The sequence below is a fragment of the Larimichthys crocea genome, chromosome XI (assembly GCF_000972845.2).
Source record: "Larimichthys crocea isolate SSNF chromosome XI, L_crocea_2.0, whole genome shotgun sequence".
NCBI classification, from domain to species: Eukaryota; Metazoa; Chordata; class Actinopteri; family Sciaenidae; genus Larimichthys; species Larimichthys crocea.
Genome location: NC_040021.1, coordinates 7,710,805 through 7,736,849, shown reverse-complemented (window position 1 = coordinate 7,736,849; position 26,045 = coordinate 7,710,805). Strand labels below are relative to the sequence as shown.

The window sequence follows — 26,045 nt, the reverse complement described above, 5'->3', positions numbered from 1 at the left end:
ATACTTTTATAATTAAATTTATTAAGGTAAATTATTTAGATTTTTAGGAAAGAAAAGGTAAGTAAGAGAGAAGGCCAAAAGTTTTGTTTTTTGCTAAGTATTTTCAATCATTAAACCACTATATAATAATATAAAGAAATAGTTAGAATAAAAAATAAGCTAAAGTGCTAAAGTTAATAGTTAAATAGTTAAATGTCCAAAGTCGCTGGTAGCAGTAGGCCTCTACGAAAGCAAGCTACGACCAAACCGACCTGATACTTGAACAATTTAATTGTATAAAAAAAACAATATTCACTTTTATATAATTATAACGAACCTATTGGGACGCTTGGGAACCATGCTATACTTTGGTGAAGATACAAGTGAGAGCAAATATCCAACTTTCTCCACTGCACCATTTCACTTTCGGGCTACCTGCTGCAATCAAGTCTCCTTCTTCTTTACCTGCACAAAAGCAGGACAAAAAAATTCACTTCAAAACTCAAATTTCACAGAATTGCACAAGAACACAATCAAACCACCGACGTCTGAAACACTGAATTAAATGTGTCAAATTTTAATTACAGCTCTCCTACTGTGCAAACTAATTTCTAAGGATTGTCTATTCATGCCGAAAGTTTCATGCCGCTCAGACTGATGGCTGAGACCTTTCAAACTGTGAAAATGCAGCTTTAACTGCAGCGACCATTAAGCCAATTTTGAGTGGAAAACATGCCTTGTCCATCACTTTTCATTTAAAAATAGAGCAGTAATGCATAAGGAATATGTCTCACAGCGTCTGTTTATGTTTCAACCTGATAATGAATCCTATTTTTGGTTTTGAAGAATAAAAAAAGTCCATATTATCAATTTTTTTTATTTATATCCTTGAAGTTGAAGAGCAGTGGGTTTATTTTTGTCCAACCTCTATCCTGTTGCTCCTTCCTCCTCACATAACTTGGTGGTCAAGTATATGCCAATGATCCCCGGGGAGGAGCAGAGTGATGACGGCTGCTGCAATATTTAAACCCATTATAGGAACATGTCCTGCAGCCAAGGAAGCCTCTGAGGTCTTGGTGTCGGTTACATGACCTGTTGATCAAAGCCACTACTTCAGCCCAGTGAGGAGGTTTTATATCGGATATATACCTCACAATCATACACAAAATTACACTGATGCCAAGAAGATCAGAGGCAGAACCAGAAGATGTTTGTTGCTTATATCCCTACCATACCCGTTTACCTTCTCTAGAGTACATTTAATATCTCAGTGAGAGATATATGGCACTATAAGTCTCTACACCAATCCCTTCAGTTTTGCTGTGATGCCTGTACATTGTTCATACACATATCATGGATTGACTACATTTCTCTTTCTCCTTGAGGAGATATTACAAAAAAAACCAACAAAAAAAACATCCATTGTGATATATTTCTGTACATATGAAGAGGCTACAGTGCAGTCTACAGTATGAGTGTGAGGATTGGGGATGGTGGGGTGTTATATAAGAAGCTACATGGGGGAATCAGTGTACTGGCTGTTCAAACAGAAACCCCTCAGCCTACAGGGAGTTACTGCGCAAAGGCAACGGCTCATCAAGTCAATATCTCAAACACATGTCCCTTTAATTGGTGGCACAAGTCCTCAAACACATTAAAGGTCTTGGAGAGCAGTCCTATTATCTTCTACAGGGGCTATTTACAAGCATGTCTCCGTCTGGTATCATTAATCTTTATTGCTTCACTTCAGTGTTCAAGAGATGAAATATTCAGTAGCCTCGGCTGTGCTTTCAAAGCTTGTGTCCATGCTGGGTGTCTGAATCCCTGCCCCTCCTCTGGGATCCTTCAAGTAAGGGGATGTATGTGTCGCGTGACAGGAGCGCATGTCCCAGACTCCGGCGCCGCAAATATGTTTATGGCGCCCAGGTGCAGCCTCCTGCTCGCCGTCACCGGAGCGCAGGGCCATCAGTTCAATCTCGTGCTTGGCCGCAGTCTCCAGCACTGTTGCTTGTTGTAGAACAAAACAAAATTGTTGATGATGGGGTGTATGGGCAGCGCTATGGCGATCACTCCGCACAGAAAGCTGATGGCCGCGTTACAACGACCTAAAGTGGTCTTAGGATAGACGTCTCCATAGCCCACCGTGGTCATGGTGATCACAGCCCACCAGAACGACTGTGGGATGCGGGTAAACAAAGTGTCCGGATGGTTCTGCTCCATGGTGTGCCCAATGCGCGAGAAAAGAAACACTCCCACGCCCATAACATGAGGAGCAGCCCCAGCTCTTTGAAGCTGCTCTTCAGGGAAGATGTGAGGGTCTGGAGTCCAGAGGAATGTCGTGCCAGCTTGAAAATGCGCGCAATGCGCATTATGCGTAAAGCCTGCACAGCTTTGTGCACGTTAGCCAGCTCCATCACTCCTGGCGCCAAAGGAAGTCAGAATCAGCACCACAAAGAATGGTATGATCGCCATGAAGTCGATGATGTTCATAAAAGCCAGGACGAATTTGATTTATTCGGGGAGGAAATCAAACGCAGGAAGTATTCAATAGTGAACCAGCCGATGCACACCGTCTCGATGACCTCCAGAGTTGGGTGCTCTGAGAGGTTACCTTCTGAATCCTCCCACGCAGGTCGGGGATGGTCCCGACACACATCACCACGGATGATACGGGATGAAGATGAAGGATGCTATAGCGATGATGTGCGCAGGCAGCGATGACTCTGGTTTCTCCATCAGCCTCCAGAGGCACATCTGGAAGCGCTGCCAGCCGCTGCAGTCGGATCTCCTTCTCGGTCCACCAGGATAGTTTTTACTTTCTCTGCAATCTCTGCAAGTTAATCCTCGACCTCTTCAGGTGGCATTTACAACAGTCATCCAGGAATCAGAGCCGATTTTCCAGAACTCCATCTCCTTCATGAAACAAATCGGAAAGATTCCTCGTTTCATGAATCTCCCATAATAATACAGCTCGATTATACATTTAAATGCCTCAGGGTCTCGGTCAAAATAAAATTCTCCTGTGTCAGGGTCGTAGTCGTCACATAGTAAAGATATTTCTTCAGAAGACTAAGTGAACAGTCCACCAGTTCTGCCAGCCGGGTGTCCGGAAAGCGATTCAACACGTCCCAAAATACACCTGTTTCACCCCGCCGATGTTAACAACAATCTCTGTCTCTTCACTGGCTTCAGATCCGTTACAGTCTGCGTAACGCGCTTATGGATCCCCCACATTATGTTGACAAGTCCGCCACAAAAAAGCAAAGAAAAAAAAAACTAAAATACAACCCAACTCGTCAGGATTTTCACTGTCAAGTAGACACAGGTCAGCAGAGTCCGGCGCGGCGCTGTGCGTAAAACCTGTGAAATATTCTAATATCTGTGTTTTTTAGTTCAAACTAATGTTTGCTCAGAGGTGACTGGCGTGAGAAGTCTTCTCCTTTCAACACAGCCGTTTTTGGCAGTGAACAGTGCGCCTGTGCGCTCCGACAAAGTTGGCATTGGAGTGCGCGTAATGTCAAGAACCACAATGACAACACAGGACTTCCGGTGATAACTTCAAACAAAAACACCGCCTTCGTGCAATTGGAGACAGTCATTTAAAAAAAAACATTTCTGTAGCTCATTATGATCCAGCAGTTAATCAGTTCATACCTCACATCTTTAAATATTTAAATATGAAAACAAGCCAACAGTTTTATTCTAGCGTTGTCATTTACACTTTGCTGCTTCCCCTACCTGCCTCACCAGCCTTGTTAATGATTACCTTACATGAACATTCAAAGACCTTAAGAATATTTGAGTTGTCCAATGACTTTGTTTAACAGGAAACCAACATGTGACGTGCAATGAACAAAAAAGACTAAATATTTAAACTCTTAACAAACCAAATAACCATTTAAATACCACACTAAACTAGATCTAAGGATCAGAATCTAAATAGATTCACTGAATCATGCTGCTCATAGCTCATAAGACCCGATTACGCACTAGAACACTACACTCTCAGGATGCAGGGTTCCTTGTGTCCTTGTGTTCCTTGTGTTCCTATAGTCCCCAAAAGTAGAACGGGGGGCCAGAGCCTTCAGCTATCACGCTCCCAGTTTGGGTTCAGGAGTCAGACACCCTCTCACATTTAAGAGTTGGCTTAAGACATTAATTCTTCAGAGAGATTATAATTTAAGGCTCGCTCAGGTGAATCCTGAACCATCTATAGGCTCGGATTGTTGGGTGGAAGTTTCCATGATGCACTGGGCTTTTTTCTTCATCTCTGCCTCTCCACTTTCCCCCAGAGTTTTCTGCTTTCTCATCTTGCAGGTTCTCACCTGTGGTCCTGCTTGATGTCCATGACAAATACTATAATTATCGTTATTACTACATTTAGTCACATCTCCATTAAAGTTTATAGTTACAGTTATTATTGTTGTTGCTGTGCACTGTGTCTCTCCTCTATTAATGAACAAAATGAAAAGTAGTGTAGGCCCTGTGAATAAAATGCTTGTATCACAGTATATGCTTTTATTTTTAAGGCTGTCTCTGTGTCTTCCGGTCGTGCTCTCTCTGTCTCTGGTTGTCTTTACGCAGCGCAGTGGAGCCCGGCGCAAGACCATAAATCTCAGAGGCATGTAATGAATTGTGAAGTACCAAACAGGGAAATCAGAAACAACACGAGCTCAGCTGTGTTTTTAATGGCTGCTCGAAGAGCAACAATTAGTTGAAGACCATCGATGGACAGGCAGCACCACACCAGCAACCTAAAACAACGTTTTCTTTACAACAACAACCTATAAAATATATTTTTTTATCATAACTACAGACGCATCATCCATCTCCATTTTGAATGTATTATAAGGCGAGCAGCAAAAATTATAATCCTAATCTGAGAGTATATAGGCTCTAAAATATTAGGCTATAGTGAACCTGTATTAAATGTCTCAGAGTGACATCAGTGAGATGTATTACAGCGTCATAGATTTGCAGAGATTTCTTTCAACTTGTACTCTGTACTTTCAACATTTCTGCAGTAACACACACTGAATTTATGATTGGCAGCAGGCAAACTGTGCACTGCCTTATTGTTTGTCTCCACCTAGTGACAAAACTTCACACTGCAAAAATCTTTCAGACATCTCTGCTTCCAAACAATGGTGCATACCACTGGAGGATAGGAATCCATGAATATGTGATTAAAAAACAAAACAATGTAGAGAACAATAAAGGTCAGTGTTGGTGTTATAGACTGTTCTTACAACAAAACAAAACAGCACCTGGTGTAAAACCGCAATGCAGTGGAGTCTTCTTCTTAAACTTTGTTTAAAGTTTACAGAGTGGTTCAGAATTATAATGGGAAAACATCAAGTTGGGCTGCATTTTACAAAACCATAAAGACTGTATTAACTTGGAATGATAGAGACCTTAACAAACTTAAAGAAGTTTAAATATTGTTCATCTTGGGACATATACATGTGTTCTACACAGTCATATGCATGCCACACCTTTATTTATATGGCATTTCAGGGGAATACAGAATAAAGTAAATGACAGACAGCAAAACACTGTAATATTTCAAGGCAAAACCTTTATTTTATGTGGCATTCATATGGTATTTCCTGTCAATTAATGTCAAAACATCATCATGTTTTCTTGATGAAAAAAACTTGTAGTTATATGGTAAAAATATACTTTTTTTGTGTGTGTGTGTGGTGGTCAGCTTGTGATTAAATCCAAGTACAATTTTAGGCAGCTGTACTTTAAATGAGCGTATCAAGTGTTACTTCTACTGCACTGCATTTCAGAGCTGTTGCACATTTTACTCACTGCAATTATATAAAATTACATAAATAATAATAATATAAATATAATCATTGCTAAAGATTGAATGAACCAAAAGTGATGGTAGTGTATGGGTACACATTATTGCATCAGCCTAAATAATCCAGTATACAAGGGCTGTTCTTGTGTATAATGACCATCTTTACTTCTGATACTTAACATACATTATCTTAATAATACTTCCTGTTTTTAGTGTGCATTTCCTGCATCTTGTGTTCTCTGTTCTCAGGTTTCATTTTCTATTTGGCATGTTTTATTTGTATCTATATACCAATACTTTTATACATTCACTTAAGCAATTGTTGAGTTCTTTTTACTTTGGTGGTGGATTTGTATAGGTGTTGCTGCTTATATTTCACCACTGTCAGTCAAAGTTATAATAAAACTTTGCCTCGTCATAGCCCGCAGACGTATTCTATTACATTGGAAAAGCCCAATCGCCCCTCCTACCACCTCTTGGTTAAGTGATTTAATGTCCTTCTTATGTTTTGAAAAGTTAAACATTCGAGGCTCAGCAGCTAATTTCTATCAAAGAGGGCAACCTCTCATCACACGTCAGTAATACCCTCACTCTCGGGATTCCGACTGAATCGATCTGAGATCCAATCTCTTTATTTTATTTTATTGTATTTACTTTTTTAGCGAACATACTGGGCATCCTGTATTTATCTATCACCTTTATTATTATTGTCAGTCTCCTCTTCACAAAAACTTTTCTCTTTTCACGTGCTTATGGCTGAGCTCTTTTAAAGAATTTTTAAAGAATTTTTAATCATAATCCAGTGATTCGTTTAATGTTTTAAATTGTTTTTCAAATTTGCTGTCTCAAATGACATTCTGATGTTTTTAATTAAATTTTCTTCTCTTTTTTATTTTTTTTTTTATTTCTATTGCTATTGCTTGTCTTAATGTCAAATGTTTTCCCTTGCCTCTGTAAAGCACTATGAATTGGCTTGTGTACGAATTGTGCTATACAAATAAACTTGCCTTGCCTTCACCTCCCTGGTTCTTTGTTCTAATGTTCCATTAAAAAAAAAGAAAGAATAACTTTATATTTTGTACTAATACTTGTATAATGCTGGTCTCCAATAAAAAAAAGTTATAATAACACGACAGTAGCTTTTATATATAACTTTCTATATATTTCAAATAGATGCAATGTGCCATGTCGTGTAACTCAGCTGTCTTATGTGTCGTGTATGACTGACGTGTTCTCGTTGTCGCATCTGTTGCATCTCCTCTGTGGTTGGAGGCGCACACCTCTTTTCCCTCCTCTTCATCTTTTAGTTGCGCCGCTCCTATAAACTACACGGCGCACGCTGATTGGCCGAGGCGCAGCGTCAACACCGGCGGACCAATCAGCGCGGGCCACGGTGAGATTCTTCGGTGTACTTTTTGTGTGTGTGCAGACGCAGCGGCAGCAGTCCGTGCGGCGAGTTTGTTGCTAACACCGGAGACGAGCGGAGAGCAGCTTTGTAACCATGAGACCACTTTTACTCGGTGAGTGACGACACAAACACACTTTCTGCTTCTGTTAAACATCATTCATGTGTCAGTTTGTCACTGATAGGTGTGTTTGAATGCGTCCTCGCTTGTGTTGGTTAGCAAGGTGCACAGAAACAGTGCCAGGCCTCTGATATCGTGCAATCAATGAATTAATAAACATTTAAGGCTTATTGCTTTTTAATATTAGCCTATTCAGTTTGAGCTGAGTAAACCTTTTGTGTGTCCTCATCCTTTTCCAGGAGTGTTGGGCTGCTCCCTGGTCCTGTCTGTCCAAGCTTTTTACTCTGCCAGTGATGATGTGATTGGGCTGACCCCCTCCAACTTCAACAAGGAGGTGATCCAGAGTGACAGCCTGTGGCTGGTGGAGTTTTACGCCCCATGGTGAGTCCACAGAAGTTGATTCAAGTGTCCTCAGACCTTCTCCGCATACCTTCAGTGCAGGTGACTTTTATTGACTCAGTGATGTTTGTAGCTCCTCCTCAGGTTGGATTGACTTCACACAAGTTTGTCCGTACACTGCAATCTCACATAAAAAGCAATTAAAGAGATTTTGAAGAGGATGCATGTGTAACACAACAAATCATGAGATAAACCGAAACAGGAGATGACGTGAGCCGGGTCATTTAAACCTGAAGCGTGTCAGATGATGCGTCATGTACAAGAAGCAAAGGCAAATTCACTAAGATGGTGTTAAATAATATTCACCAGATATATTGGATCGTTTGATGCGAAAGGACTGCAGGAATGTCTCCTGATAAAATTACGTGTCCACGCTTGAATGCTGTTTGACACCTATCTTTCTTGAAGAGAGAGTGTGTGTGTGTGTGTGTGTGTGTATTTTAAAAGTAGATTCATCTTTGTGTTCCTCCCTCTGTTTATCACCACAGGTGCGGCCACTGCCAGAGTCTGACTCCTGATTGGAAGAAAGCGGCCACTGCCCTCAAGGTAAACAAAAATGTCTCCGGTCATCTTGAAGTTTATTGCCGACCGGGCTGCAAAGTGACTGACAGGTGTTGTTGTCGTCTCAGCTGGAGACATTCCCAGCGATAAAACATTTCCTCGTCCTGTCAGAGCTCGACAAAGTTATGATGATGTGATAATAAAATTTGCATTGTTAAAGAACAGGATCCAAAAGACAACTCTGAAGCTAGATCATGATTGCTAAGCTCGAACTCGCAGCTCTGTTCCACCTACAAATGATCAGAAGTTTATAACTCAGCAGTGAGAATAACTACAAAGGGAGGCGTGAGATGTGGGCAGATATGGGACCAGTGTCAAATATTAATAAATAATAATAAGTAGCTTGTTTATTGACAGGCAGATTTCCAGAGTCAGCACGCAGATGTTATGTGAAGAGAATGATTAACAGGCCTTGCTATATATTTCCGCGAACTCCAACCTGTCTGTTCTGAAATCCTTCAGGGTATCGTCAAGATCGGTGCCGTAGACGCAGACGAGCACAAGTCTCTGGGTGGTCAGTATGGGGTCAGAGGTTTCCCCACCATCAAGATCTTTGGAGCCAATAAGAACAAGCCAGAGGAGTACCAAGGTACAGTCAAAAAAACAACACTGAAACAAAAGCTCTCAATGTTAAATAGAATAGTTTCTATGTTGAGGTTCTATATTCGGGTATTCTGATCTCTGCGTGTCTTCAACCTTCAGGTGGACGCAGTAGCCAGGCCATTGTCGACGGAGCCATGAACGCTTTGCGCAATCTGGTGAAAGACAGGCTGAGCGGCAAATCTGGCAGCTCTGGCGGCTCTGGCAAGCAGGTACATCCAATAGTGCTGTTGCAGTCGTTTGAAAAATAAAGCGCTTCACCGAGCATGGTCGGGTGACATTCAAATTCCTTTCCTGCAGAGTGGCGGGGGTAGTGGCAGCAAGAAGGATGTGGTCGAGCTCACTGATGACAACTTTGACAAGTTGGTGTTGGAGGGTGATGACGTGTGGATGGTGGAGTTCTTCGCCCCGTGGTGTGGACACTGCAAAAGGTGAGTTTGGTATCTGACACAGTCAGTCGCTGTAAGAAACCCTGTCTCACTAGAATAACAGAAGTGAGATATCAGTCTCTGAGATTTCTGCTGCGCCCAATAAGAAAGAAGTTAATGGATTTTTGTGCTGCTCAAAGCACTGTAAAGTTCCACAAACTGAACAATAGTGTTTCTTTCTGGAAAACTATCCCAGTGAGTCTGGATAATCCACAGGCCGGCCTGAAAACACACAATCAGAACTATTGCTTCAATAGAAAGTAAAGCCTAATATGTTCAGAACCACGGGAATCACATTATGAGAAACCTCGCACACGTGATTTTTGAATTCTGTTTTCTATAACCATCGCTCCGTTCTGTCAATAGCCTGGAGCCCGAGTGGGCAGCAGCAGCCTCGGCTATCAAGGAGCAAACCAAGGGCAAAGTTCGCCTCGGAGCCGTGGATGCTACCGTGCACCAGGCCGTGTCCAGCCGCTACGGGGTGAGTAACAGTCGATAAACGCATGCAGTACATTGGTGGACGATATGTTCAAATATAAGCGCATTGTTTGAAGAGGCAAGATGGATTCTCGTGTGATTTTTGTGACCTCACAAGGTTAGAGATCCTCAGGCCATTAGGATATAAAGGTATATCTGCTTCGACCTGTAAACATGCCCGCTTGTACAGTTTGAAATGTTCAGTATCAAACAAACGATTGTGTTTTGTACACATCGGATTCTCTTCTACACTGACACTGGATATCAAATTGAAGTCTCTGCAGCTTTTTAGTAGGCCGTGTCTGTTGCTGTTCAAACAAACTGTGTGAGCATAGAGAAAGTCAGGCTGCTCTAATTAAATCAGGCTGACTTTGCTTGAGGAAATCCAACTTCAAAGTCAAAACGGCAAATCTTGATTAGCTTTAATTTTTGCTCCATATCATGCAGTTACAGCTGGTAAGCCTCTCAGCTTTATCACGTGTACTGCAACATTTCAGTCCAAGCAGGCATATCAGTTAACAATCGTGTCTTGCCACTGAACGTCACTCGGATGATACTATGTAGAATAATTAAAAGATGTCTGTCTTGTACTGAATTCCTGATTGAATATCGATATGCAGCTGAATCTACATGGCAACCTGTCTGTGTGTGTGTAGATCCGAGGATTCCCCACCATCAAGATTTTCCGCAAAGGTGAGGAGCCCGAAGATTACCAAGGAGGTCGCTCCCGCGGCGACATCATCGAGAGGGGTTTGGATCTGTTCTCCGACAACGCTCCTGCTCCTGAACTGCTGGAGGTCGGTACACCAACACATCAGATATCCATGTATGGATGTTTAAACTGCTGGTGTTTGTTTATAAAATGATGTGAATTCATATAAAACGTTACATTTATGTGTACTGTAAATGTTCGTCTCTCAGATCCTCAATGAAGACATCATTAAGAAGACCTGTGAGGACAGTCAGCTGTGTATAATTGCCGTCCTGCCACACATCCTGGACACAGGTGAGACCACACAGACATATGAACGTAGTCACAACAAACGCTGAACTTGAACTCTATCTTTACGTGAGAATCTGTATTATTCAATAGTTAATCAAAAGCAGTAACGCTGTTGGAAACTAGTGTAGTGTACGTACATCTCTCAAACCAAAGATCGATTTTTTAATTCTTGAATCACTCACCATCCACTGTCCTTGTGTCTCAATAGGTGCAGAAGGTAGAAACGGCTACCTGGATGTGATGTTAAAGATGTCTGAGAAGTACAAGAAGAAGATGTGGGGGTAAGGATGAGAGAGCAGTCACAGATATTATTGTTTGAATGACTCATTACGACTGTGACTAACAGCGCCTTCTTCCTCCGTCAGCTGGCTGTGGGCTGAGGCTGGAGCTCAGATGGAGCTGGAGGCCTCTCTGGGTATCGGTGGATTTGGCTACCCCGCCATGGCCGCCATCAACTCACGCAAGATGAAATTTGCCCTGCTCAGGGGCTCCTTCAGCGAGACTGGCATTCATGAGTTCCTCAGGTGAGAGGGTGTCCGTTTTGACAAGAAGGGGGGAAAAAAAAGTACACTTGGGTGTAAATTGAGTGATGGTGCTCACATGGTTCATCTTCTCCTCAGGGAGCTTTCCGTGGGCCGTGGCTCAACCGCCACATTCGGAGGCGGTTCCATGCCCAAGATTCACGCTGTTGAGGCCTGGGACGGCAAAGATGGACAGGTGAGTGGGAGCATCAAAGTGGTCTCTTAAGAGAAGAAGACAAAGAAAGCAAAACTATTCAGCAGACGTCTGGGAAGATGCAGACAATATTCTCTGTCTGTTCTGCAGCGAAGTTCAGTTTTATTTCTGTCATAGCACAATCTCGATGTTGTGGGTTAAAGACTTTAACTCACAACTAATGGGTTAATTGCTGCCGTTCTAGTCAATGTTTCGAACCCCAGTAGAAGTGCTGTGGTCCATTTCAGAAGTGAATACGGCTGTTTTTTATTTTCAAGGGATGCCACTTTCAACTCGCGTCTATCTGCACCGAGCAGCTCGAGCTGGCCCAGAAGTCGGACACAGAAACGGCATCGATAATTTCAAAATAAAACAACCTGTTTAACTACGCAGCATATTTAGAAGCACATAGGCCATGGATGAATTACTAAATCTGAGCAAGTTCTGAAATGCTCCTGGAGGAGTTTGTTTGTACAGTAACCGTGCACACAGAAGATTATGTCAAGAAAACCTGTTATGTAATAGTATTTGGAGTTCTACCAAAAATCCAGATATTTGTTTTCTCAGAGTGAAAGTCCATCTGTAGTTACTTGTCTGAATTTAAGAGACCACCACAGTTTTTAAGTCTGTCTATGATCCAGGAAAATGTGTTTGTCAGAAGCTTTGCTGACAGTCTGTCTTTATTTTATCCTCCCCGTCAACCGCAGCTTCCGGAGGAGGAGGACTACGACCTCAGTGATGTAGACCTGGATTATGATGATAAGGACGAGTTATGAGCCCAAACGGGTCGGGATCTGATCCAGATTGGCTTGGTTGAATCTGGTCTGGTCTGGTCCTGCGCGACCCGCCTCCCCTCTCCTGTGGACGAATGGGAAGCCCGGTTGCCCAGTTACTGAAATACTCCAGAAAAGACGCATTAGAGAGACACCTGCAGTTTCTCACCTCATCTTTGTTAAGTCTCACGGGAACAGGAGGGGAGGGGGTGTCGTCTCCCTGGAGTGAATCCTGCCTCACATACCTGCTGAACGGTAGAAGCTGCATATTTCTAAGGCCCCCACCACCTGAGCTGAGGAGAGGAGTGTGGCATTTCAGTCTTTTTCAAACATCATTCCCCCCTCTCCCCTCTTCGGCCACCTTCAAGCACCAATTTTAAGATGTGGACTTGTCAAAGTAACACTTCAATGTCCAACCTGATGTGACTATATATTTGTTCTCTTCTTCTTTTTTTTTAAATCAGTAAGTGTGAATCTCGGTGGGTTTGCATCATGTCTGTCCAGGACAAGGGGAATACTGCGGGACTTCTTGTGTAGATTTTTCTTACACGACTTTATTTCAATTGTGTGAAAACAAAATGACATTTTTGTTACAAAAATAAAAAGGAATAAAAACAATCACGGCCTCATTATTCACATAAACTGTTACAACATCAGAAAACTCATATCACTGAGCGCATGCAATAACCAAAGGCATACAGAACTCGTCCAGAGCAGCAACCTGTTAAGCTACATCCTGAACAACGACAAGCCACTTTTCAACACAGTTAAGTCCAATCAAATTATACCAAGTGATGTAATTAGTTTCCTCTTAGTGTAACATAACGGGAGTCATAATACTTGCAAGCGCATAATCCAGTCAGTATAAATATATGATATGGCACTTCACTTGTGGAGTACGGATAAAAACCATTTCAAGGCAGGAGAGCTTTGGGAAAGCATAAACACAGAATACCTCAACTGAAAGCACGTCATAGTCCACAGAAATGGAGCCACATTGACAAAAGAGAAGTATCCATTAATGTAAACATTTAAGACATGGAGCGTGGTTAAAATGAAAGGATTGTCTGTCGAGGGGAGGTGTGACGACTGCGGAGCAGCATGAAGCTGGATGGATGTGTGGGTTTGTGATTGTGTTTTTCGAGAGAGCGTGTGTCTGTTATTGTCTCTCTCCTCAGAACTGACGAGAGGCTCCCTGATCCGACTGCAGCAGTCTGACAATGGATGGGTCGCTCTTGGCACCTTTAATGAACTCCTCCAAAGACAGTCTACCTGTGATGCGGAGACCAAAAAAAGATTCACAGTCAGCAGCAGTCGAACGTGTGATGATGTGTGTGATTCGTGCAGCAGCCCACCCACGAAAATCAACAGAAGAGATTCTGATGTTTGAGTTCATGCACCTAAAGCATAAACACTGAGATAACACTAACAACCTTTATGACAATGTGATTTAACATTTTTATGATTGAATAATTGAGTCATTCATCGCTGTCAACATCAACATCCAGCAGGTGATGCTGTTGTGCTTCATTTTCAACTTCCATGTAATGTAAATAATGTAACGTCTCATTATTACAACACCAAACACCAAATATGGTTTATAGGAGTATCAAACCGAATAATTTCTAGTTAATTTACAAATTACGTTCATATCTTAGAATTAATTGGTTCTGGCTACATATAAGCCTGCCATAAAAACAACTATAAATACAAATTAAATGACAAAAAAGAAATCAAATTAATATTTCTGTTACGTGGGATTCTTATCTAAACGGGACAACTATGTTTGTCATGTTTTCTAATAGGTATTAAACCCAAATGAGCTTCAGTTGAGTGATGACATGTTCATTATTTTATTATCACCAATTGATATTTAGTTGAGATTTTTAGTGTCTTAAACTTCAAGTAAATTCGAAGCAATTAACAATGAGCACTGCAAAATGCAACTGACAGCAGCAGCGGATGTTTTAAATAATAAATCAATTTGACTAATCTAGCACAAAGATAAATGTACGAGCACACCGTGATGTGTTTGAAATCTCTAATGCCCTTCTTACCGGTCTTCAGATCATTCAAAACTCAGCAGCTCGGCAATAAACCAAAACCAAGAATAGAGCGCATTATTCCAATTTTAGCTGCTCTTCCTGTAACATTTAAAAATTGATTTTAATGTCCTTAAGCTACACTTTGAACTCTTTTGTTTCACCACATGCTTGCAAGGATGTTGCAATCATTTTGTGCTACTTTATTAGAGGTTCCCAGCAACAGCCAAGACAACGGATACAAAGGGTTGCAAAGGGTTGCGGCCTTTGTCGGTTAAGTCTCAAAACTATTGAACGTCACACTGGAGATATCAGAGAAGCGAGCTCGCTAAATATCTTGCCTATGACTATGCTGTGACTTTCCTTTACAGGCCTTACAGTGTTAGACGCTGCTGACTTCTTTTAAAATAACTGGACTTTTAGGTTGATTGCTGATGTCAGTGTGTTTTTACAGTGCCACAAACTTGGTGGTTTTATTGTCAGGGAAGCTTCAAGTTATGCCCCCAACTCAGGTAAGACCCACAGTGAGGTTAAACCTGTGGGCAAATCTTCTGGGATGAGCTGAAAGAGGCTTATTTCATATTATCTGTGTCCGTTGGGACAAACGCAGGCTCCGTTAAGAGGTCTAGGTGTAGGTTGTGTACACATGGTGGGGTTTATTTCCATCTGCATGTTATATATTCTCAATCTTTATCTTGGCAGCTGTCGGTCTGCGGTGCCACACAACGTTAGAAAACTTAAGACACAACGTTGACCTTCTGCTTCAACACAAGCTTATCCGCTGCCATAGGAATCGCTTTAAATATCTCACTGAGATGTGACTGAAGCATTCGGAACAGTGAGACTTTAGAAATGCTGAGGTACAGATCACATGGGTGCAGCGTCACCTTTTCACACTAAATGTCAAACCACCGGCATCGAGGCGTCTCAGCAGGCTCCGATGCAAAAGGCTGTTAATGATCTTGTAGTGTTCATTATCTCAAGTTGTTATGTGACATCCTCTGTGTCTCTCTCGCTCTGTGGCCCACCTTCCTGTTACTCACTAAACTGCTCTGCGGTGATAAATGTAAAATGTCAGAGACTGTTAACAAAACTAATGTTTTGTGATATGTCCATATATTCTTTTTGCTGTCCTGGTGTGATAGTGTGTGTGTTGTTTTTTTTTTTTACTTCAGATTGTAAGAGGCAATTAAGTCACGTATCTTTATTTCGTAAAAATGTTGTAATGAATGTTCTGCTAATATTTATGTGTGAAGTCAACGTGTATGTTGAATAGAGGATGGTATCTTTGTAATACAGTTGACGTTTGCGACGGGTTTGGTGACGCATTAAGGCAGTTTTGAGTGCACATGGGTGCAGATAAAGGTAGAAAAGCATGGTCTCCTGTGCTATGGATTGACTTTTGGCGTAACTGTGTGAACCATATAAAGGAAATTATCAAGTCGGTGACAGACTGAGTTGAAAAGTTTTGGCTTAATAACCTGCAAATTCAAGTTCCTCTTCCTTGTTGCATCGTGATTACACAACAACATGTGTCCAAATAAAACACACACACCAGACTAAGTGATCTAGGCCTAGGAGCTTGTGGTAAAAAAGGCCACTACACAGATAATACTAATTCTAGTATAGTAGTGTGAACCTTCATCTAGCTCTACATGTTAGTTTAATGTGTTTGTAGTTTATGTTTCATTCTGAGTGTTGGCATATCTCAGCTTTGTGTGATTATTTATGTACATCGTTCCTCCTATGAAGACAATTTATATGATTACTAATTTTATTTTACTGTGTTATCATTCAGTATCTGTTTATACTGCAGCCTCCACTCATGGGTGCCCAGAGGAGGAGTTATAGCCGCTGACAAATGCATTAATAAACACATACGGCGGCATACAGCCACATCGATTATTAAAACGATTTATTCATTGTTTTTAAATGCTTATATAGCGCTTAATAAAACATCAGTCTTACCATCATTGTCGATGTCCATCTGTCTGAAAATCTTATCTGTCCTTTTCTCTGGTGTTGATTCATCCTCAGGCATCTTCATCACTGATGACACCATCTTGTAAATCGCCTACAAAGGAGGGTAAGAAGGATTTCTGTTATGTGCATATTTGGTTAGTTGTCTGTGTGAAGCTTTGAGGCAGTGAAGATGAAAAATAACTTCTCCCATCTGACGTATTTGTTAGTGGTTTAGTCTGAATGCTTTGACCTGTTTTCTTTTGTTACCTGGTAATGACGATGTTCAGCCTGCTGTTACTCACAGTGAGTCTCTCTCAACAGAGTGTTTTCTAAAACTATACACAGAAAGGTTTTCTTTTTTGTGTGTTAGCTGAAAACCAGAAAGTATTCTACAGTAACAAAAGCACTGCAGCTTTTTTTTTTTTTTTTTTACATTCATTTGTATCCACAAACACAACAGACTGAACCAATATTGATATGGCCCTGCAGGCTGCTCAGCTAACCATATTGGAAGAGTAAATATAGCCACAGTGATAAGAAAAAACAGAAAGGGCAGCCTGCATCCATGATGTGAGGTGAAAATATCCTGACTGCTTAGCTGGACAGTGTGTAAAAAGTCAAATAAAATGCACACAACACAAGGAATTAGCGGTCAAACGATTAGATTAAAGAATAACTGGTTAATTTACTATTTTGAGAATTGATTAACTGGAATTTATCAAGTAAAAATATCAAAGTGTCCTCGATTCCAGCAGCTTTTCTTTGTCTTATTTGATTAAAAATGTAATGTCTTGAAGAGTTGCAGCCCTATAACAACAGCTATAGTTCACCTGTCACATCTACATCTCAGATGAAGCAGAAAAAGGCTGATGAGACAGTCGATACAGCACATCCATCCATAATGAAACCCTGATGTAGTATTCAGTCACTGTGTCCTCACCTGAACTATCTCCAGCATCTCTGCCCGGCTGATGTATCCGTTGCCGTCCAGGTCGTACATGCTGAAAGCCCAGCGCAGCTTCTGCTCCAGCCCGCCACGAGACGTCACGCTCAGGGCAATGATGAACTCCCTGAAGTCGATGGTGGCATCGCCGTTGGTGTCAAACGTGCGGAAGACGTGCTCGGCGAACTTCGAGGCGTCTCCGTAGGGGAAGAAGTTGGCGTAGATCTTCTTGAACTCCTCCACAGTCAGGTGGCCGGTGGGACAGTCCTTGAGGAAGCCGCGATACCACTCCTGCAGCTCGTGGTCGGTGAACTCTGTGTTTTCCCTCAGGTCGTTCAGCACCTCGGGCCGCAGTTTGCTGTTTTGTTTCCCCATGACACGGCGCTCTTAGGCAGGCAGATCGCTGGGCTGTGTGTTTCTACTTTCTCCTCTTCACTTCTCCAGTCCACTACCTGTGCTTTCAGTCCCAATGTCGCTGGCAGCTCGCCTTTCTCTGCTCCTGCAGGAGACCAACAACCCTCATTAATATCCTTGTATGAATATCATAAATGATTCATTGATTCAATACTTCCTCTCAGCTTGCGGCAGTGTTTTATCATAAAACATGTGTTAATGATGAGGTGAGGGATAAATCTGGACAGGTGAGAGAAAAACAGATGTCATGAGGTTACAATATGTGCGTCTATGTGCGTGTGTGTGGTGGGGGTGGCCTGGTCTCCGTGGATACAGTATGAATCCTCTGGCATGGTGATAATTTATCGACTGTTCGCTGCATGGTGGAAGGACAAGTGTCCTGGGGCATTGTAATTCTCAATAATGCCACTTTGTAAAAGGTCAGGCTGATACTGACTGTTGTTACTGAGAGGGCGAGACATTCACCTCGACAACAATCCCCACCTTTATGTGGAAATGAATATTCTAATTTATTTCAAGCAGATGGAGTTCGAGGAACACAAACGTCTGGCTAGAAAATACCAATGCAAACAAAGACGGCAAAAAACATTTGCGCACCTGGGTCTATTCACCTTTAGGTTCCATGGTTTGTCTAAATACGGTTTCCATGGTTATATTGTGCAAAACCTGTTTATTCATGTATGCGGGGGTATTCATGATTGGGGATATGAGGCCGCATAAAAACAACACATCCAGGATAAAACCATAACAGCATAATAAGTATTAGATGGGACGCTTTGCGCATGTAACCCAAGTGATGAAAGAGACGCAAACACGGGTGCGTTGGTAAGGAAACAGGTTAAGACAGTTTGCATGACTGATTTTGTCAAGTTGGGAAGAGGTGGTGATGATATTTTATCGGCAAAGGAAGCGTGTTAAACACAAATGTATTGGAAAGCTGCAGTAAAACAAATGAAATGTATCCATCTGTTTATCCCACTAAGTAATATCATTTTCAGTATCAAACTATCGACGTTTTGTGTTTCATAAAAGGTTAAAGAGCAGGGTCGTCTTTAGTGTGCGCCTCGGTGTGAAATAAAGAAACACAGAGACAGAGAAAAACAAAGATGGTCTGAATGTAAAAAGTAAAAACACATGATGGCTGAGCTAATCTTTTACAACATGTATCTGGTAAAGCATGTGTGGGAGGGACAGAAAAGGAGATGTGCGGGGGCAGGGAGGAAGAAAGAATGGAAAAAAAAAAGTATGACACATAGAAAGAAAAACTATTTCCATCTATACTATGCGAGCAGCTTTGCTAATACCTGCAGTTCAATTGCATAATAATCCCTCTGAATAACACCTCCACTCCTCCTGAGTTACCTATAATGAATTTATCAGAGAGCGCGAGAGAGAGATGTATTATCTGCCTGTTCTCTCGCTTTCAATTATTGAAATCCCATCGCTCCTGTGTCATTGGCAGCCGAACGATTCTATCTGGCGTAGAACAAATGAGAGCAGTGTGAATTTGGATGAGGTCTCTCTACACATGGATACACACGTTTCTCATAATTTCCCGCAGTTTTATGAATCAAAGTCACAGAGTAACGTGAGAAAAGCGCAGGTTTGAGAAAAACGGCCAGTGACACAAAGTCTGCCACTCCAGTTTACGGATGGAAAATAAATAAGTAAAACCAGATGTTCAGCTTATTAATACACTTTAAGTCTTGTTTGGGCACATGCAATTGTTAAAATCAGAAAAGGACAAAAAAAAATCCCATCATGCCCTCTGCAAATGAGAATTTTCTGTAACCGCTTATCCTCACCAGTATTGCAGGGGGGCTGGAGCCTATCCCAGCAGACTTAGGGTGAGAGGCGGAGTAGCCCCTGGACAAGTTGGCAGTTCATTACAGGGCAGAGACAAACCATTCACACTCACACCTACGGGCAATTTAGAGTCACAAATGAACCTGTAAAGTGCATGTTTTGGACTGTACCCAGAGGGAACCCACACAGAAAGGCCTCAGCCGTGCTAACCACTGCACCACCCTCAAAATTACAATGCCGTAATATTTAATTACTATTTAATTCTAGATTGTTTCTTTTGTTGTTGTTGTTGGAAGTGAAAGTGACAAGACTGAAGAGTCTACAGCCTTTGATATGTAGACGCACGGCTAAACATCAGCATGCTCACATGTCCACGCCGAAATTAAATTTAAAAAAGCCAACCCATCGAGTCGATGTTGAGATATTTCACTGTTGAGGAATGACCAAAGTCATTAGGATTCATCTTGTGGGCACAATGAACGTCTGTACAAATTTTCATGGCACTCCATTAAATAATTGTTGAAATATTTCAGTCTGGATTAAAAGCGCTGAACCAACATTGCCATCTAGAAACACCAAAGGATTTTTGTGGTGTCTTCATCCAACTTTGTTGCGAGCCTGTGTGGAGTGTCCCGCTAATATAACATCACCATCTGCTGACTGTGTTTTAACATGGCTATGTTATAAATGACGCAGTGGCTGCAGGACGTAGTCCTTCCGCTCTCACAGGATGAGGAAGCAGCAGTGGCACCTCCTCAGCTCTGGGTCACATGGACTTTTCCAGGACAGCTCAGTGTTGCAGGCTGAGCTGGAGCAGACATAAATATGGGCGTTGCTATTTATTCCCTCAAACACACAAAGCCACATGAAACCTAGAAGATTCCAGGCTGCGAGACGGAGAAGAAGTGGCTGCCGTGAGGTTTCAATAAGCTCTGAGGCTAAATCCAGAGTGGCCACAATTTGAGGAGAAAACAGCAAAACAGTGTGTACTGTAAATTAATACAAACACACATGAAAGATTGTGGGTTGAAAAACAGTTTTACAGATTCCACTAACCTCTGAATTTAGCTAATTAAAGCCTAAAATAAAAAAAGTTGAGTTGAGTTGAGTAATTACCTGTATCTTTTTTTTCCATTTGTGCCTATAAAAATGTACCGGTAAATGTTTCCTACATTCGCATGGAGACATGAGACGTCATGGGATGTTTCATACGTTTTTACAGCTGGGAACTGGGCTATTCTGGTGTCATGTCTCGAAGCCACTACTCGATGCAGTGGAAAATGTTGTCAGAAATAACTTCTAGATATTTCTCTGACATCCGTGTGACCTCCTTTGCGGAGAAAATCGTGCTCTGGATGCCTTTCCTTGCAAGAATAAGTTTGTAAGCTGAACACAAGTCAGTGAGTGTTGTTTGATACACAACAGCCCCTCCAGATCGCCATTCCACATTCAGTGTTTGCAATTCCCCTCGATTACACAGCAACAGTCTCCCTCCTTGTCCCCCAACCCCCATAGCCATCCCTGTTCTGTATGGTCCATGGCTTTTTTTCCAGCTGGGCTCCCCTGTCTAATGAGACTGTTTCACACAGGCTCCAGTGCAGCACGTACCCTCCTCCCTAAACCCGCTGTGGGGATCCTGTAAACCTCTGACCCAGCCAGTTTCGACTGCTCTTTGCCGTTCTTAGGCCCACCTCATTTCCTGGGCAATGGCTTGTCACAACAAAGAAAGCTTTTATTCTTTTTCCAGATGCTCATTACTTCTTGTATAAAGAAGACAAGGCCGAACAGGACAGATGAAGGTTTGTGTATGCATCTATAAAGCATGACACCCAGCTGATGGAGCTCATTATGCTTCTGACGGTGCACGGGAGCAAAAGACAACCTGCATCAAAGTATAGAATATATACATATATATATATATGTATTCAGATTAATTAGAAAAGATGGACAAAACATTTTGATACTCAATTAATTATATATGTAATTTATATATTTTAAATACCTTGTTTCAGCTGTATATAGACACCTGTTTTCTTAGTTTTCTATTATAGTAAATTACCTGTCTGGAGTTTTTTCAGCGTTCTCTGACATTTTATAGACTCCAGTGCCCAAAGTTTGTTAACCAACAGGATAATTTCCGCTTTATTTCCCCCCAAAATAGAGCTGATATTTGACAGGGCATTTCTCATGCTGGACTCTGCATAAACACGATGGGGGAAAATATTATTCATGCTGTCTGTATCGCGCCTCTTTTGAATGGAATGTAAATCAAACAAACTGATATGGTCCGGCGCACAGAGAGAAAGCAGACTTCCCATTTTAGTGGTGCGTGCACAGCCTGCTGTGCAGTGGACGAGCAGAGTGCTGAAGTGCTGTGAACTGCTGGTAACTAAAGACTGCATCAGGTGGTCCGGTGTAAGTGGGGAGGAAAAAATAAAAAAGAGACTAAATGAGCTCTCCAGTTATTCTCGCTTTTCGGCGCTGCTTCGTGGCAGTCTCTCTGAACTAGTGTCAGAGAAAATCACGGAGTGGATCTGGATGAAGTCCCCTGACACACCAGTAGTCAAGGCAACAGGATAGTAGTGCTCAGGCTTATGAGAGGGAGGCGGTATAACTATCAATCTGGGGCACACGCAGGGCAAGAGATACATCGAGGCTCAAGAGAAACAAGAACATTTTTTTTTCCACTCTATAAACCGCTTTACTGCAAATTTTAAATACAAAAATTCTGTGAGCAAAAACTCACAAATTCAAAGTTTATTTTTATTCTAGCAGTGAGTTTGTATGTGAATGTTAGTTTCTCAACTGGTGAGCGGGATTATTTCATTTTGGATACACTTCTTCTTCTTCATTTTCTTCTTCGCATGCTGGCTTTTGTCTTTTTGTGTGAAAAAAAACAAAACAGCGACAACAGCGTGGAATAACGGTTGAATAGTAACAAGCTGGCAAGCATGATTATGGCAAAACACAAAGTTTTATATGCAAAGGAGCTTCACACACCCTGAGCTATAGGTCCATCAATTTTATTTTTCTTATTATCATTTATAGACTTTTATCAGAATCATATCATATTTTTCTTTTCTATATTTTTACACAGATAGGGCTACTAGTTCTTCCTTCTCTTGGACTTTTTTTTTGCCACATTGCCACTTTAAAATGCCTTTTTGTACATTACCTTATACCTGTTTCTTACTTAAAATGCCTTTTTGTACATTACCTTATACCTGTTTCTTACCTGTTTCGTGTTGTAATACATGCAACTGCAGCTTCGCTTCAAGGATCAGTCTATTAATCTGTATGTATGTGATGCTACTACATATTTATGTTGTCTAACGTCATTTTTTAATAATAATAATTAAAAAAAAACATAAATTGGTTAATTATTTTTGTTTTATATTCATTAAATCTCGCTCAGCTCCACATTTCTCTTCTGGCATATAAACAAAAGCACACACAATAGTTAATTATTATTTTTTTTAATAATTATTATAATAAGCTATTGAAGTATGTGTAAGTGATATATAGCTTATTGATTTAGGAAAATGTCCCCAGCCTTACTTTAACCAGATAAATAAACAAATATCACTTGAGATTAATTTACAGTTAAACACTTATTTAAAAACAGTTTTCTTTAACATTATATTCTCCATGTGATGTGCAGCCTGGTCTTATATGGGTGTAGCCCTTGTAAACACCCTCTGTCTGCTGCTTTGAGGAAATTGCCACAGACTAAACCACTGGAGCAGGCTGGACATTAAACTACACCGAGTAAAGTGATGGAAACTTACCTGGAGGGATGGCTGTTTTGTTTTGGTTTTGTTTTTTGTTTTGTAGGTTGAAGAGTCCACTTCAGGTTCAGCAGCCTTAAACTTAAAACCGTTAACTTACAGCAGTCTAACCTAACACCTCCTCCTATTGATACAACTCTGTTAAAAAAAAAATTTAAGATGCCCGAGTGAGTTTAACAACTGTCTGACACTGTCTGAGAAAGTAAAACACACAAAGTCTGACCGGAATAATTAGATATTGTGGTATTTTTCAAGCTTGCCTCCAGTTTCCCGTTGCTTTATCATTTAGTGGAAGATGTGGCACAAGAGCTCGGCTTTCATCCGACTTCCTCAAGTCACAGCTAAAAGGGGGTTTCGCGTCTGTTCAAACGCGATTAAACACACTTCAGCTGGCTGTCAGCGACGTGAACACACTTTGTATTAATACAGACTAACCCCACGTTTTAAAAGTGAATGTGTCTGTTTTGCCACACTGTATTTTAAAGCGATTTTTTACGACTTCTCGTACTCCTAACACCCCCCTTACACGCCGAATGGACCCGTCCACACTCGCTGCTTCTTCCATCGTAGAAACAGTCGCAGCGGCGTCCTGTGGAAAATTATCACTGGAGACTATTATTAGCACAATATCTAAAATAAACGCTTCACATTTGAAGGAAAATGTTGATACTAGTAGACACACTCGGCACAGATATCACTCAGAGGTTCATTAAACAACAACAGTGGTTTTTAATCCAGGTGTTGACCTCCCTTTGCAGAAAGTCTTTCTTTAATTGCATCCTACAAACATCAACATCATCATGTGATATATAAAAAAAACAATTAATTCATCACAAGTTCTTATAGTCTTGTGGTACAAAGCTGCACCAGAAAGCTGCAGTGTTATATAATCAAGTTATAACCTCCCTCAGTCTTTCTGAGGATGTACACACACACACACACACACACACATGTCCATCAGTGCCCAAGACAGTAACCTCTCACAGGCTAAAGTGACACTGCAGGCAGTGGTGGTGTGTATGTCAGCATTTCAGTGAGTGGATAAATAATTAACTTTCTGTGTGTATGTGTGTGTGTGTGTGTGTGTGTGTGTGTGTGTGTGTGTGTGTGTGTGTGTGTGTGTGTGTGTGTGGCTTCCTGAAGCCTGACACCTGTTTCTATAAGCACATGTGAGTGTTTATCTCTACCTAAGGGTGAGTACAATACAGACCAGGGGACGTTCAAGGCACTGATAAAGTAGTCTAGTTGCTTTTGTTGTCATTGCCAATTTGCAACTTAATACTGTCACACAGGCCTGTGGTTGTTGGAGTACACGCACATGAAGACACTGATGTGATTCTTTAAAAAAAGAAGAATACATTTCTGGGAGGGAAATTTACCACATAAAAAATAAAACAGGTTACTTTTCAAACTATTCTCTAAGAAAAACTTGTTATTTTAAACCTTTTTATCCTTTGGCTGGAACATTAGAATGCAAAAAAAAGAGTTATTTACGTCACAATTGCAGCACTTTCAGTGCTTGAAAATAAATGACTCTTTAAAGATATCTTTGGCAGGTTCCTCGCAGAACCAAAAAAAGGTTTCCCATATGGCGTCGCCATAAATAACCATTGTAGGTTGTAGCTCACACCTTTATTCTTAAAGGTGTACATGGAAAACCACCATGTTTAGGCCACTATAAGATAAACCATAGACCTGTGTATGTAGATAAGATTAAATAAATACAACAGAACATTAATATTGATACTGGAAACTTTAGTTTGACCAATAGAAAAGAAAACAGAGGTGACCTCCACCCCACTTAAGAGTTTACAGAGCAACTGTATCAATCAGTCAGCCACAGCTTACCCACCACAGTATGTATTTACCACCACAGCCCTGGTTGAAGTCTGTGAGAAACTATGATCGAAATGCTGGTTGCTAACTCACTGGCATAATGTTGAATGTTCTTGTAGTCATGAAAATGGTTATATTTGAAGATATTTAATACTGACACAAAGCAGTCTCCATGGAAACTGTAGAAACTCTTCATATCTGCTGAAGATTTTGGCATGTTGCTGTAAGATAAGTGAAACAAACAAAATTCAATGTTTTTCCAGACCAGACATGGGGCAAACTACGGCCCGTGGGCCGTATACGGCCCGTTAGGCTTTTCAATGCGGCCCGCCGAACTTATCCACATCCAAAAAATAAAAATATATCTTACAAAGATATGTGTCTCATCACTGTGCGATGAAAACTCGGCGAGCTAGCCCCCAAAGAGTAGCAACGAAACCCACAAAATGATGCAGTATGTCTTATCTTTGCTGTTTTGTGTCAAAAGTTCTATTCCAGCATGAAGAAATGCTGCTAATGTCTCCTGCTATGTCTCTGCTTTAGTTTGAATCAGTCACGAAGCTCCTGGTTGAGGTCCTGGACCGGCCCCTCTGTCAAATTTTAGAACCCAATGAGGCCTGCAAGTCAAAAAGTTTGCCCACCCCTGGTCTAGACAGTTATTATTTTTCCTCCAACAGAGACACTGTTGTATAATCAGTTAATTAAATCTACTCTATTCATTTAATTCAATTAATAGATAGTGGACAAATTAAATTAAACTACACTTATTGTAGTGGCCATTTGTCCATAAAAAACAAATTAAACTTTAAACCAAACAAAATCAAAAGGGCCACTGATGCACCATGGGGATGTGGTTTAACGCAGGCAAAAGAAGATGAATGTCCAAACTGAATCCTGAATCTTTTTGTGATGATTTATTTCAAAATAATAAAACAAACAAAAGAACAAAGAAAACCATGGCTGCTGCTGCCTCTCTTGCGCT

At 41.2% G+C, this 26,045-nt stretch overlaps 2 protein-coding genes and 1 pseudogene across 2 annotated transcripts; 1 reads left to right on the top strand and 2 right to left on the bottom strand.

Annotated features, from left to right (window-relative positions):
* Positions 1 to 1,732: 1,732 nt before the first annotated feature.
* Positions 1,733 to 4,289, bottom strand: LOC113746871 (potassium voltage-gated channel subfamily F member 1-like; annotated as a pseudogene).
* Positions 4,290 to 7,160: 2,871 nt separating this feature from the next.
* Positions 7,161 to 12,890, top strand: pdia6 (protein disulfide isomerase family A, member 6). The gene is made up of 13 exons (XM_027284035.1): positions 7,161 to 7,311; positions 7,557 to 7,698; positions 8,205 to 8,262; positions 8,740 to 8,866; positions 8,980 to 9,089; positions 9,178 to 9,308; positions 9,672 to 9,786; positions 10,439 to 10,579; positions 10,704 to 10,788; positions 10,994 to 11,066; positions 11,151 to 11,309; positions 11,406 to 11,502; positions 12,207 to 12,890. Exons 1-13 carry the CDS (start codon positions 7,293 to 7,295, stop codon positions 12,273 to 12,275), a joined length of 1,326 nt encoding a protein of 441 aa, XP_027139836.1. The 5' UTR covers positions 7,161 to 7,292; the 3' UTR covers positions 12,276 to 12,890.
* On the bottom strand, positions 12,721 to 23,540 carry hpcal1 (hippocalcin-like 1). The gene is made up of 4 exons (XM_027284042.1): positions 23,228 to 23,540; positions 17,217 to 17,718; positions 16,283 to 16,388; positions 12,721 to 13,544 (listed from the first exon to the last, which is right to left on the bottom strand). Exons 2-4 carry the CDS (start codon positions 17,592 to 17,594, stop codon positions 13,447 to 13,449), a joined length of 582 nt encoding a protein of 193 aa, XP_027139843.1. The 5' UTR covers positions 17,595 to 17,718; positions 23,228 to 23,540; the 3' UTR covers positions 12,721 to 13,446.
* Positions 23,541 to 26,045: the final 2,505 nt, after the last annotated feature.